This window comes from Arachis ipaensis, chromosome B8 (genome assembly GCF_059453495.1).
Source record: "Arachis ipaensis isolate K30076 ecotype BB chromosome B8, ASM5945349v1, whole genome shotgun sequence".
Classification (NCBI taxonomy): Eukaryota; Viridiplantae; Streptophyta; class Magnoliopsida; order Fabales; family Fabaceae; genus Arachis; species Arachis ipaensis.
In genome coordinates, this window is record NC_142443.1 from 56,133,665 (window position 1) to 56,149,146 (window position 15,482).

The 15,482-nt window shown below is 31.7% G+C and overlaps 1 protein-coding gene and 2 long non-coding RNA genes across 3 annotated transcripts; all 3 read left to right on the forward strand.

The window, feature by feature from the left end:
- Positions 1-1,070: 1,070 nt before the first annotated feature.
- On the forward strand, positions 1,071-4,152 carry LOC148548180 (uncharacterized). Its single transcript, XM_088495588.1, has 5 exons — positions 1,071-1,614; positions 2,476-2,803; positions 3,198-3,297; positions 3,391-3,540; positions 3,664-4,152. Exons 1-5 carry the CDS (start codon positions 1,071-1,073, stop codon positions 4,150-4,152), a joined length of 1,611 nt encoding a protein of 536 aa, XP_088351714.1.
- Positions 4,153-4,806: 654 nt separating this feature from the next.
- LOC148548181 (uncharacterized) lies at positions 4,807-6,560 on the forward strand. The gene is made up of 5 exons (XR_015896086.1): positions 4,807-4,943; positions 5,348-5,416; positions 5,512-5,580; positions 5,674-5,793; positions 6,307-6,560. It is a non-coding gene; the product is annotated as an uncharacterized LOC148548181 (long non-coding RNA).
- A 1,981-nt stretch (positions 6,561-8,541) lies between these two features.
- On the forward strand, positions 8,542-14,406 carry LOC148548182 (uncharacterized). Its single transcript, XR_015896087.1, has 3 exons — positions 8,542-8,907; positions 9,303-9,478; positions 13,781-14,406. It is a non-coding gene; the product is annotated as an uncharacterized LOC148548182 (long non-coding RNA).
- Positions 14,407-15,482: the final 1,076 nt, after the last annotated feature.

Genomic DNA, 15,482 nt, shown 5'->3' on the forward strand with positions numbered 1-15,482 from the left:
ACTGGAACCTTTAACTTGTTGCTGTTCTAAAATAATTACTTAAATTTGTTCATTGCTAATAGAATTTGTTAGTGATTGAACTTGAGTTTTTTGCTGTCTTGCTTCATATTGTCATGAATTTTAAGTTCCTCTTTTCTTGCTGTAATGGTAGTTCTGTCAATATCTTGAGTTCTTATTGTACTAAAAGATATAATTAGTTATTAATATTTTTTTATTGAACTCAGTATATCTCCATACTTTTTAACCTCGTGACTTGAAGTTCTTGACATGAGATTAATGATACCCAATTGTTTTTGGTTTTTCTAATGCTTCAAATTGTTTATGATTATTTTCTTCAAGCTTTGTATATTATCTTTTTATGATTTATATCTTTATTTTAAAATTGAATGTATTATGTTTGTTACTTTATAACTTGTGGAAGGGGTTATTTAGTATGATTGTGAATAAAAATATATTAATAAAATTCAGAAAAAAATATACACGAGACTATATCCATTTATATGCATGTTAAACATTGGTATTACAACTAAAATAAAACCTTAGTCCAGATAATCATGGCACCCAATAGAAGTTGGATGTCACGAAGGCAAGATTGCACTGGTCATCTAAGCGAGGAATTTAAGAAAGGTGTTGTGAAATTCATAGATTTTGTAGAAAGAAACCCGACAGTCATTGATAGTTTCGGTCGCATTCTTTGTCCATGCACAAAATGTAAGAACAGACTTAGGGATGAAATATTTTGGGTCGAAAAGCATTTGTGTGATCGTGGGTTTATGGAGGGTTATATAAAATGGATTGCTCATGGTGAGGAAAGATGGGTTGAACAGGACGCAACAAATGTTACCCAAGAACATGAAGAGGAGAATACAAATCCATATGTAGACATGGTTATTGATGCTGCAGGTGATAACTTAAACGTAGTGGAAGGTTTAGAAGTGGATCCAAATCCATCCGCGTCGAAGTTTTATAAGTTGATGAGAAGTGCTGACGAACCTTTGTGGGATGGCTGCACCACCTAGCTAGTTAACTTGAAGTCAGAATTCAACATGAGTGAGAGCTGTTATAATCGAATGGTTGCCATAATCAAGAGCATGCTCCCAGAATCAGAGAAGTTGCCAGAAGATTTCTACCGGTCAAAGACAATGATTCAAGAATTAGGATTAGGATATGAGAAAATTGATATTTGTCCTAATCACTGCATGCTATATTATAAAGAAACAAGTGACAAGACTAGTTATGTAGCCTGCACAATGTGTGGACACCCACGATTTAAGCCAAAGGCAGGGGATACATCTAATAGCAGTAGGGATGTGCCATACTCAATATTGAGATATTTTCCTATTACTGCAAGACTTCAACATTTGTTTATGTCTAAAACTACTGCGCAATATATGAAGTGGCATGTGGATGGAGTATGCCATGATGAATCGGTGATCACACATCCGGCTGATGCTGATGCTTGGAAACAATTTGATGCCACCCATGAACTATTTGCCCAAGAATCTAGAAATGTCAGGCTTGGACTTTGCACTGATGGTTTTAATCCATTTTCTGGCTCGAAGACTCCATACTCATGTTGGCCTGTGTTTGTCACACCTTACAATCTTCCTCTAAGTATGTGCATATGAAGAGAGTACATATTCCTCAGTCTTTTGATCCCTGGACCGAAGTCTCCTGGAAAAAGATTAGATGTTTATCTTAGACCACTGATTGACAAGTTAAAGGTTTTGTGGAACAATGGTGTTACTACTTAAGATGCATGGGAAAAGAAAAATTTTAACATGAAGGCAGCATTATTGTGGACTATAAGTGATTTTCCAGCTTATGGAATGTTGTCTGGTTGGAGCACTCATGGTCGACTTTCTTGTCCGATTTGCATGAAGAACACTAAATCGTTTTGACTACAACATGGCGCTAAACCCTGTTGGTTTGATTGTCATCGACAGTTCTTGCCTGCTGGTCATGCATTTCGTCGTGATCGATACTCTTTTAAAAAGTCAACCGTGGAAAACTCTTTTCCACCGAAACGAATGAGTGGAGTTAAAATCTTAAATGAGTTGAACAAACTCAAGGAAGCTATCTTTGGGGCAAATTCGAGAGGAAAAAAGGGTGACTTTGGTACCATTCATAATTGGGTGAGAAAAAGCATATTTTGGGTGTTGCCTTATTGGTCAACTAATTTGATAAGACACAATTTAGACATTATGCACATTGAAAAAAATATTTTTGACAACATCTTTAACACTGTTATGGACGTAAAGGGCAAGACAAAAGACAACGTGAATGCAAGAGAAAATTTGAAGCTAATATGCAAACGCCCTAACTTGGAGTTGGTATTCGAGAATGAAAAATACAAAAAACTAAAAGCCACATATGTCTTAGATTCTCAACAAAGGAGGATAGTATGTGAGTGGATAAAGCAATTAAAATTTCCTGATTGTTATGCATCAAATATCTCACGATGTGTTAATCTAGCGAATGGGAAGATATATGGAATGAAGAGTCACGACAGTCCTGTTTTCATGAAAAGACTAATTCCGTTGGCATTTCGAGACGTGTTGCCAAAATCTATATGGGGAGTGCTAACAGATCTTAGCTTGTTCTTTAAAGAAATTTGTGCTACTGAAATACGTCCTGATGCTGTGGAGAAGGCAGAGATTTCCATTATTGAAATGGTTTGTAAGCTAGAAAAAATTTTTCCGCCAGCTTTCTTTAATGTGATGGAGCATTTAGTTATCCACATCCCCTATGAAGCTAAGGTTGGAGGACCTGTGCAGTATCGATGGATGTATCCATTTGAAAGGTGTATGCTATACTTAAAAACGAAAAGTTCGAAATAAGGCAAGAGTTGAAGGATCTATTTGCAAAGCATATATTTTGGAAGAAATTTCAAACTTTACTTCTATGTATTTTGAGTCAACAGTACAAACAGGCGGACTCAAGTTCCTAGGAATAATGATGGTGGTTCAAATATGGACGAGAATCACTTGTCTATTTTTAGATACCCATATCTTTTCATCAGGCGAGGTTCAAAAAAATACTTAACTGATGAAGAGCTACATATCATCCACACATACATTCTTGTAAACTGCGAAGAAATAGAACCTTATCTCCAGTAAGTTAGAACTAGTTTATATATATATATACACTAATTTTACAATTAAATTGAATGTTATATTGATTACTTTATTTATTAGACAATTTGAGAATTCACTGAAAGAGTTAGATCCAAATATATCCAATGATGAAATACTAATTGCCCACGATAAGGATTTTAGTAAATGGATAAAGAATCAAGTGAGTGATTTTTGAAATTAAATATTTATAACTTTAAAATTATTTGTATTGCAAGAATGTATAACTTTCAATTGTTATTATATTCATTTGTAGGTAGATACAGGTCACATTGAAAGTAGAATGATTCAACAAATAGCTCATGGTCCTTCCAAGTCTGTCACTTCGTACAATGGCTTAAAAGTTAATGGATATAGATTTCATACTAAGGATCACAATAAAAATAGAACTACTATGAATAGTGGGGTATGTGTTAAAGGAAATATTTATGGAGAAAATGACTTGAACTACTACGGCATTCTTGAGGAGATATTGGAACTGTCATACTTGGACTGTGGAAATACTGTATTTATCTTTCGATGCTGCTAGTTTGACCCAATTAACGGTGTAAAAGTTGACGAGAGATATGGGTTAGTTGACATAAAGTATAAATCAAGACTACAATCAAATGAGCCGTTTGTTTTGGCTAAACAAGCACAAAAGATATATTACACAAAATATCCACATAGTGAGAATAAGTCCAGTTGGGAATGGTGCGCGGCTTGTAAAGTTACAGCCAAGCTCTATATGAATGAAACTTTGCATGATCCAGATGAAGAACCTAATTGGCAGGATGACAGTAATGATTTTTATCAAGAAAGTGTTTCTGAAGTAAGAGCGCAAAGTGTTGTTTTGGAGGATGAAGTTATTTCATTGTTTGATGCAAATGCTCAAATGGAAGAAGTGAACGTAGAAGATATAAATTGTCCAATGGACACTTTGCTCAATGATGAGTTCATCAACGATAATGAAGAGTTTGACGGTAAAGATAGTGAAAGTGCTTGTTCCGAAGATGAGAATGAAGACTATGTGATGTAGATTTACAAGTTTTGTGTCTTTATGTATCTCATATGTTCGATGAAATGCCTCAGCCACCTTACAAAATAAAGGTCAGCTATGAGTAAAACAAATTTTGTTTCTTTGATTTTTTTTACCTATTTTTATGTAACTGGGGTTCTTCAATTGTATAAGTCTACTACTCTACTGCTTCATTTTGAATTGGTTCATGTTCATTTGTACTTCCTTAAAAAAAATTGGATGATTTGATACAACAAAAAGACATTACTCTTATTTATGATAACAGGGATAAGGAAGCCGTAATCCTAATCAAATAAGCAAATAATGACAATAAATATCAATATTAATTCTAAGAGATCACATCTAATATTCCATAATGTTCTAGGGATATTATCTTGATTTCCAACAAGGCATATATACTTGTACTTATCTCAAACTTTCATTCCCCAATTTAAATCCAGCTTACTTAGTGGATCGCTACCACACGCTCACTTTCCACCTTTGTTATTGAAAATTTTATGCTAGAATCCTAACCATGTTATTATAGAGCCAAATTGTGTCCCTAAAAGAAATTTATATTCTTAGGAGGATTTGATCTTCAGATTTCATATTCTCTATGTACATTGTAGCCATAGTGCTAAATTGTGATCTCTTCTAAATACTGCAAATTCAGGTTTGGCAGGTGGATGCTGATGAATTGTCTCTTCTTTTAGTTGCAGAATGACAAGGCTTTACAACGACAGTATACATTTCTTGGAAATGGAAGGGATGACACTCTCTTTTATGCTTGGCTTGGCTGTAAATCTGTAACAGTAAGCAACAGGCATTGTTTTTTTGTTATGTATCATCTAAGCAATTTTTTCTACTGAAATTCACATAAATTTATTAAGTTTTCAAGGTTATATTATTTACAGACAATCTATTTCCTTCTCTTTAAAATAAAAATTATATATTATAGGATAGTCTAATGATGTTTTCTTTGTTTGTTGAAATTGCAGCCCATGACATCTTGTTTGGCATTAAAAATAGAAGTGATTTGGAAGTGAAATTTTATTTTCAGAAGCTGTCTAAATTTTACCTTCAATCTTGTAATTATTATTTTTATTTTTTTTGTAGCCATGAATAAACTCGAACTCATGTATTTGGATAAAGGTTGGTGGTGGAGGTTGTTATTGTGAAGAAACTCTTAATATGTTCTATTATTTTTGGCTTGCAGGAGGATAAAATAGCATTCATCTATCACATGAATATTATGGCTGATTCAGCAAGAACTAATCCAGTTGTGGTTAGTGATATTCTTGCCTGCTCTTTCATAATAAGTTGTTGAATAATTATGTGCAATAAATAAATTAATCTAATTTACATCACATGCCTGTTCAGGCTTAAATTCATGAGAGTAAGGAGCCAATTTAGTTTTTTTCAATACTTCAGAGACTAATCATATTTAAGGTATGTACACATTATAATCTCAGTTTAAGACTATAGCTCGTAATTTTAATAGAAAGCAGCATGTGCTGAATTTTTCATTTTTCTTGTTGTAAGGGGGAAACAGTTTGGAATATAAAAATTTCATAGAAGAAAAAGTTACCACAGATGAAAGCTACATGAAACACAGGTAGCTTTGTTCAGAGTTCAAGGTACAAGTCAAAACCTTTAGTAGAAGTAAGTGCCTTCCTGAACATGTTATGTTTCTGTGAATTTTTGGTCTCGTACATCTTGAAAATTTTATGCTGAGTTTTAGATAGAAGATAGACAAGTGATGAGAGGAAGAGGAAGACCTAAACATATTTTAGATGAGGTGGCCAAAAGAGACCTAATTTATTTAACCATTTGAACAAGTGGGACTAAATTTGGTGTATTACTTGAGTGCGATAGAAATTTCTCACTGCTGTATTGCCATCTACAAAATAAATTTTAGTATATTGCAAATGGATTTCCTGAATGGCATTCAGTTTAACACTTTTTTTTATGATTATTTCATGGTTTATGATCGATGCTTCTGATCCGAGTGTTTATGTAGTGAATGCATTGAATTTAGGGCTAAATTCCTGGTCTATATTTACATTTTAAACTGATCTTGTTAGGTAGACTAGGAACCATTTTAATATTTTCCTTCTTTTTTCTAAATTTTGTTGTTTATATGATGTCTGATGCATTGCACCTTTTTTGTTCTAGATATTGAACTCTCAGGATAAGACAGCTAGTCCTTGGATGGGATAGAATTACTTGTTTTGAAGGATCATGACAGCATATGACATGGATTCTAATGTCGTGTTTAATATCAATTGATTTCTACTTTCTATAATTTCTTATATAGGTAATACTTAGTGATGTATTATTCTTTATATGCGAGTGTAGCTATAGAATTTCAATTTGGATATGTATAAAATGAGCACAATAATTATGTGTTTATTGGATGTACCACATTTATCTAGACCATTAGATTTTATTAGATAAAAATTAAAGGCTAATATAAAAGAAGAGTATTGATGGACTCTAATAAATACAGAATATCCTAGAGTATAATATAATTTTTCATCAAAATATTTTAAAACTATAATTTATTTAAAATATTATATATAATACATGAAAATATTAAATTTTTTATTTTTTCAATTAAAAAAACAGAATAATATATATAATTTTAAACGGAATAAAAAAATGAAATAATTTTAAATATATTTACTTATATTAGTAAGATCTAAACTAATCAAACTTACATAATTAAAAATATAAAATATATAAAATACAAAAAAATAAATATTTTTTATTTATTAAAATTAATTATTGTGCGAATTATTTATAATATTAAAAAATTATTTTCTATTTATATATATTTTAATAATTTTTATTTTAATTTTAAATTAAAAAATATTATTTCAATTTTTAGCACCACTTTTTAAGCGTTGATAAAATTATATATATCCAAATTTTTTATTATATAAAAATACTTATATCAAATTATCCATCAAATTAATTTTTATGTGAATAACGAAATTTAAAATGGAGGTCGAATTTTATATATATATATATATATATATATATGTCTTCAATTTTTTTATTATATATAAATATTTATATTAAATAATCCATTAAATTAATTTTATGTGAATAATGAAATTCAAATTCTAAGACTAATAAATTTTGAGAGTATGTTTCTTATATAATTTTCTGGAGTATTATTGGCTACAAGCCTACAACAATATTTTCTTTCTTCTATATATTGCCTTTAAAACTACAACCTTTGGCTTAGCTTATTTATCTTTTTTATAATAAGGTAGTAAACTATAAATAATTATACCAAAGGAGCACATGAAGTTCGAATTCAAAATAAGTAATTTACTATCATTCATCAATAATGATATTATATCATAATTTAAAAATATACTATTATATATTATATTGTATTAAATTATAAACTTTTATTTTTTTTTTTTTTTTTACTTAATTCGACGACCTGACCAACCCATTATAAATATATAACATATAATTAACTTAAAGGGACTCTTTTTGCTCTAGAAACATTTTGTAAACTCCTTCTCAAATTGGTTTTTTGTCCAATTTAAAAAAAATATTATACGAATCAAGCTGTTTAACTCGTTGGATTATTTAATTTACACATATTTTGTCATAAAAGAGCTTATTTACTATACTCTAAAAAAAAACTTATTTACTGTATTCATAAAGCATTTTTTAAATATTTTAAAGTTGTCGTCCATTAATTACACATATACCTTTATTATTTTTTATTTTTCAGTGTATCCCTTCACCTCATACGCAGATCAATAATTCAAATTTCAACACTTAGACCGTGTGGTTTCAAAAAAGAAATTAAAAAATGACATTAATTAAAAAAAATATACAAAAGACAAATAGACAAAAATTAATATTCTTATATTTTATTCGCTGATAAATTAGAATAAATTGAAATAAGTAAATATTTATTTTTATTTTTTCATTCAAAAAAATTAGAAAAAAATTATGATGATAAAAAATATAATTATAAAAATTTGATAGACAAATTGTTTATTTAACTTGTTGAATGTTAAGGTGATTCTGACTTCAATTTAATTTGGATTATGAGTTTGGAATTAAATTCAAAAATTTTTAAATTAAAAAATTAGTAATTTAATATTTTTAAATATATTCAAGATATATATATATATATATATTTAAAAATATTAAATTGTTAATTTTTTAATTTAAAAATTTTATAAATTATTTTTTTAAATCAAATATATAAACATAATTAATCATACAAGTAATAACACAAATATGTCTATTGGTATTGAATTGATTAAATGGTTTATTTAAATCATATTCATCTACATTTATTTATTAAAACCATACACATAATAACAGTATAAGACGGTGCCATTTTATAACAAAGAAAGAAAGAGAAACAAAAACCAAAACACCCTAGATTTTCTTGTCCTCAGCTCTGTTACCTCACTTCCAAAACTCTAAAAGAGCCCCTTTCTTTGAAGCTTCGAATGCAGCAGAGATTTGAACATGTAACCTCCATTTCTCCGCCATTCTTCAACCAGTCCAGTCACCACTGTCGTCGCGTCTGCTCCGCCGCGGTGCGCGCTGTCAAGCGTCATCCAAACACCTATTTTCCCATGCATTTTCGGGCCTCCACGTAGCCGCCATTTTCCCACTGTGCAGCCTCTCATCCGCCGTTGTGCATTCCTCCGTTCAGCTATATCCATCGCCCTGAAAGCTTCAGCTCCCTCTCCCTTCTGCTGCTGATTTTCAAAACATGTGAAAACTAAGGTAATTTATTTTTCTTTTTTTATTGTATTAATTTTTCAATTATTGTTTTAGTTAGTCTTTGTTTTAATTAGTGAGTTGCTATTTCAGTTCTTGTTGTTCTAGACATTGTAGTTTTCTGTCCGTAGGAATAGTTGGTTTTTGAGTTGCTTTTTTTCGTTGCTTGGGGTTTTTTGTTTTGAAATTTAATTAAAAATTTAATTCTTCTTTTAAAAAATATAAATTTCAAATTTAAAATTAGAAATACTAAAATTTAAAAAAATTATAGTATATCTAATTAAAAAAAAGCACTAAAAGCCAAAAACAACAAACACACGCAGCGCTCTTTACAGTTTGCAATACTTGAAATCAAAAATTAAAAATCCCACTATCCCATTATCTCCCCTTCTTCCATTTAGCCACCGTAGAACAAGAAAAACAAGGATTCCTGATGGTGGAGAAGGAAGGACTGTTGGTGCCGTTTGTTTAAAGAAGGAGGTCCGCTGAAGGAGGTTCAATCCATAACACCGCTGAAGGAGGTTTGATCCACAACACCGTTGTAGCAGGTCTGCTGCTCCTTTCCATCTTGTCCCAGGTTATCTTAATCTCTTCTCATGTTTGTTCTTATCATTAATTTAATATGATTGTGAAGGTACTTGCATTCAAAGTTTTATTGGATTATGGCATCTTCATTGAATTAGATTCTTGATGAAGGGAAAATTGGTTGGTAAAGAATTTCACAATTGAAATCTCGTTGCAAGTATAGTTTTTAAACCAACAAAGAATTCTCTCATGCAAAAATTTGGTTGTCACAAGTAACGAACCCCAATAAAAATAACAACCGAAGTATTCAAACCTTGGGTCGTCTCTCAAAGGAATTGCAGGGAAGTGTTCTTGCTATTGGTTATGGGACAAGTATTTTGGGGTTTTGAATAAGAAACATGGAAATAAATGGCAAGAAAGTAAATGAAACTCAAATGTAAAAAGGTCTTGGCAAGGAATAATGGTCAAGGATCTTTATCCTTGTCACTAACCACAACATGATAATTGCAAGGATTAATCCCATTAAGTCATCCTCTAATGAATAAAGGAAAGTCAAATGAGCTACATTAATCTTAATCCATAAGTCCTAACCTTCTCACTAATTAATCTAGGGAAAGCTAGAGTCAATGAATACCAATCATCATTACTTGGACATTAGCAACTCAAGTTCACCTAAATTACCATCCCAAGCCAAAAACACAAAAATCTACTCTAACATCCTTCCAAGCATTTTGTCAAACACTTGGAAGGCATAAAAGGAAAGCAAAATAAGATTGAAAGAAAAGTAAATCTACAACTATCAATTGCAAGGAAATTAACAACAACAACAACTCAAATCAACAATAAAGGAACATAAAACATGAATTGCATGAAAAGAAAAATGGAAGAAATAAGAGTGAATCTATAACAAAGTAAACAATTACAAGAATAAATAATGGCATCGTTTTCATTTAAAATAAGGGTTTCTAACCGCCGTTTGTACCTAATTATGATGACAATTTTATGTTTTTTAAAATAAGATTGAAACCACCAATTTAAAGTGCTATTTTCGAAACTCACTTAAAAATCTCGTAATAACCAAAAGGCATTGCCATAAATCAAACATCATAACATGATTTTTAATTCATACATGATCCAAAAGTCATAATCCAAGTCATAATTGAAATGTCATAATCCAAAAACAAAGTATCAAAGTAATATTTTTTTAATAATACGTCTTAACATATAATCCTTAATATACTCCTTAATATACGTCTAAACATATCAAGCAAGGTCATGCTTCCTTGTTGCTTGCTCCAGAAGACCTACTTCCTAACTCTTTTGGTGATGGAATCTCATTCTCCTGATCCAATCCCTACAATAAAAATATAATTATTATGAGGACAAGAAATGCAAGAAAAAGGTATATATTAATGATAAGTGGATATTTATGAATTTGAATTCATCTAAAAAATTCACATATAAGAGCAAATTAAATATGAGAAATATTTCAAACACTCATCATACACATTAAATTAAAAAAAATCATATGCTAATTAATTCTGATCTCTGAAGAAAATTCATATGCTTATCACTGTGAGATAACCTTCTTATTCATTAATCAACAATTAAATAAGCAAACTAACTCATCATCCATGCATGCAAACCGCTCCCTATATTTTCATGCCCCACAAGCATCAATATTGCTGAGAATTTTTTGTTAATGAGCACAAGCTAGTGCAGAAATCATGGTTTTAAATTGAAGTTACACCTATCATTGTTGTAATACTTTTTGTATCAACATTATTTCCAAGCATTACAACTGCAAGGAGAATAAAGCAAAGGAAAAAAAAGAGGATAATTGTATTTGTACCTATAAAATTTGTTGAGTGGGGAACATTCCAGCCAATTGTATTGGAATTTTACCTCCTTCCTTAGAAGCAATATAGGAGACTAGCTCTTGCAATTGCGCTTTAACGATATCCAACTCTTCTTGCACATTTGGACCACAATTAGATGATGTGCCAGCATCATTTGAAGAACCTAAATTCATTTGACTAATCCTTGTAGTGTTGTTCTTGAAAGCAACTGTTGGAACAGCTCCCATACCTAAACCTCGAACACGACCAGGGTGCTTTTTCCCAAAAACTACTCCAAGAGCATCAAGAGGAGAATTAACAGTTGATTCCATTGGTTGTTGGCTGCTATGTACTTCAATCTTCTCCTATATATATAAAAAGAAAGAGAAAGAATAAAAAATAGCATTATCTTATAAAAAAGAAAGAAAAGGAAATACAAACAAGTTACTTATTGCACTTTAGTCTTACCGCTATTTCTTTAGCATTTTCATTAACATAACTACCATCTATTTTCTTGTGAGTGATGTCCCACGTTTGAACCCTACTAACTTCTATTCCCGTCTCTTTCGTCTAAAATTTAAGAAAAGTAGAAAGACTCGATCAAAAAATAGCAGCCTCAATCATGTATATATCATTCATCTAATTATTACTTGAGATAGATTAGATATGCAGAAAATTAAGAGATGATGCATGCATTATATTTGAGATAGATCAGATATGCATGCATTAATTGATTACCAATTCAGCTCTTCTTCTTGCAATTGATTTAGCACCTGAAGTATGAGTAATTATTTGTTTTTGCCAGATTTCTTGATTCCTCTTACAAAGTTTCTGCAAGTTGAATTTGGATACAATTAAATAGTAGGGTCAATTCACATTTTTGAAAGATCAAATGTAATAAATTACTTTGATTAGATATTAAAAGTATAATTTATAGACTAGATATTATTACATTAGTTTGTTTAGTTAATAATGGGAAACCGAAGTGAATACACATGAACAACTATGATAACAACCACTCTTCAATTGCAGAGGGCAACTAGCATAGAATATAGACGAGTTTAGACCAGCTATTGGTTGCATCAAATGAAAAGGATAGCATTTACAGAAGAATTATCTGTACGAGCTTACAGTTCATGATTACATTTGCATGAAAGATGACTACATAAAAATACTAAATTATGTAAATTTATAGCAATATTCACTTCTGCATGTTTACCGCAAGAACCATCATCTTTCAAAACTGACTTAAATAGGATAAAAATGTGCACTAACCAAGGCAATTTAGGACTAAAATAAACAGAGATTGTACCACTATTTAAGACTGCCCTGTAGCCAATAGTTCAATTGTAAAAATAAAGATCAGAACCTCTAGCAACTCTAAAGGCACCCAGAAATCAAAATCACTCTTCAACAACATTGACTAATTCATATTCAATTATATGTATTCCAAAGGCTATCAAAAAGGACAACATTTAACTAGGAGAGTAAGTACTTACTTGTGTTTCAGGCTTCAAATGATATTCTACAAATAAAGCCAATTGATCAGGAGCAATATCTTCTGGTGCATTATTTATGATATCGGTTTTACTCAACCTCGGATCATAAAAATCATTCCAAAGCTTTATCCTATGTTCCCTCCATTTTTTGCCAAGCGATTAGAGCAAAAATTGTTTGGCCAAGTTATCACTCACTTTGAAGCAAAATCGAACCTTCAATATTATAACAAAGAAAGTATATTAACCAGCAAATATAATTAAATAATGGCAAAGAAATAAGCTTTAGAGTTTGAGTAATCTTCTTACTAGGAAAAAATATTCCATTGATTTTCAAAAAAGCTTGCTAGAATGTCTGACCACTTTTCAAAACTGATTGGAAATGCTACACAATTAGTGGCCAATTGCCCACAAACTCCTGCAAAAAGTCCAGCTACTTCTTCTATTGCTGCATGATCTTTATCAAAATTGACAACTATGTGCAAACCTTCTGGCAAATTATGCACATCCTTTGCTAATAAATGAAGGCGTGTACTATCTTCGTATTCATCTAAAATAGACAAATGAGTATAAATAAATGAATAAATGAGCGACTAAAGAATAAAATAAATAAAATTTACGTTGTATGTTGGACAGCAACATAAGTAGATAAGGCAACATATATAAAGTGGACAGCAACCTTCTTTTCTTCATCATATATAATATAAACTGCTTATAATAATTTCAAGAAACCACCTTGCCAATAACTAGCTAAGGGTATCACAGAATTCAATTTCTATTTTCAATCCTTTCAAACTAATTCATATACAACATCTATACATCTAAAAATACTAATAGAACATCTATACATACCTATGGCATCAACAGTTGATGAGCGGATAATTTATACGCTTTTTGGCATTGTTTTTAGTATATTTTTAGTAGGATCTAGTTACTTTTAGGGATGTTTTTATTAGTTTTTATGCTAAATTCACATTTTTGGACTTTACTATGAGTTTGTGTATTTTTCTGTGATTTCAGGTATTTTCTGGCTGAAATTGAGGGACTTGAGCAAAAATCAGATTCAGAGGTTGAAGAAGGACTGCAGATGCTGTTGAATTCTGACCTCCCTGCACTCAAAGTGGATTTTCAGGAGCTACAGAACTCCAAATGGCGCGCTCTCAACGGCGTTGGAAACTAGACATCCAGGGCTTTCCATCAATATATAATAGTCTATACTTTTCTCGAGTTTAGACGCTGCATTCTGGAGTCAAACGCCAGAAACACGTCACAAACCAGAGTTGAACGCCAAAAACATGTTACAACTTGGCGTTCAACTCCAAAAGAAGCCTCTGCACGTGTAAACTTCAAGCTCAGCCCAAGCACACACTAAGTGGGCCCCGGAAGTGGATTTCTGCATCAATTACTTACTTCTGTAAACCCTAGTTGCTAGTCTAGTATAAATAGGACTTTTTACTATTGTATTTTCATCTTTGATTAGTTTTATGATATCTTAGACTTTCATGGGGGCTGGCCATTCGGCCATGCCTGGACCATTATCACTTATGTATTTTCAAATGGTAGAGTTTCTACACTCCATAGATTAAGGTGTGGAGCTCTGTTGTTCCTCATGAATTAATACAAAGTACTACTGTTTTTCTATTCAATTCAAGCTTATTCCTATTCTAAGATATCCATTCGCACCCAAGAACATGATGAATGTGATGATTATGTGACACTCATCATCATTCTCACCTATGAACGCGTGCCTGACAAACACTTCCGTTCTACATGCAAATAAGCTAGAATGAGTATCTCTTGGATATCTAATACAGAGGACCGAGTCTGAGATATTAGAATCTTCGTGGTATAAGTTAGAACCCATGGATGGCCATTCCTGAGATCCGGAAAGTCTAAACCTTGTCTGTGGTATTCCGAGTAGGATCTGGGAAGGGATGGCTGTGACGAACTTCAAACTCGCGAGTACTGGGCGTAGTGACAGACGCAAAAGGAGGGTGAATCCTATTCCAGTATGATCGAGAACCTCCAGATGATTAGCCATGCAGTGACAGCGCATCGGACCATTTTCACAGAGAGGATGGGAAGTAGCCATTGACAACGGTGATGCCCTACACAAAGCTTGCCATGGAAAGGAGTAGGATTGATTGGATGAAGACAGCAGGAAAGCAGAGGTTCAGAAGAACGAAAGCATCTCTATATGCTTATCTGAAATTCTCACCAATGAATTACATAAGTACCACTATCCTATTTTATATTTTATTTATCTTTTACTTATCAATTCATAAAATCAGTTGACTCCGCCTGACTGAGATTTACAAGGTGACCATAGCTTGCTTCATACCGACAATCTCCGTGGGATCGACCCTTACTCACGTAAGGTTTATTATTTGGCGACCTAGTGCACTTGCTGGTTAGTTGTACGAAGTTGTGAAACAAAATTAAGAATATGAACGTGCGTATGAAATTTTTAGCGCCGTTACCAAGGAAGTAAAGATCACGATTTCGCACACCAAGTTTTTGGCGCCATTGCCGGGGATTGTTCGAGTTTGGACAACTGACGGTTCATTTGTTGCTCAGATTAGGTAATTTTCTTTTTCGTTTTATTTTCAAAAAAAATTATAAAATCATAAAAATAAAAAATATTTTGTGTTTCTTGTTTGAGTCTTGAGTCAATTTTTATGTTTGGTGTCAATTGCATTTTTTTCTAAAAATTTATGCATTT

Excerpts from the sequence above, each read along its gene's own strand:
- LOC148548180 (XM_088495588.1), top strand. The coding sequence starts at position 1,071 with ATGGTTGCCATAATCAAGAGCATGCTCCCAGAATCAGAGAAGTTGCCA. Across the intron at positions 2,804-3,197 it reads TGGATGTATCCATTTGAAAG|ACAATTTGAGAATTCACTGA; the intron begins GTGTATGCTATA and ends TTTATTTATTAG. Across the intron at positions 3,298-3,390 it reads GTAAATGGATAAAGAATCAA|GTAGATACAGGTCACATTGA; the intron begins GTGAGTGATTTT and ends ATTCATTTGTAG.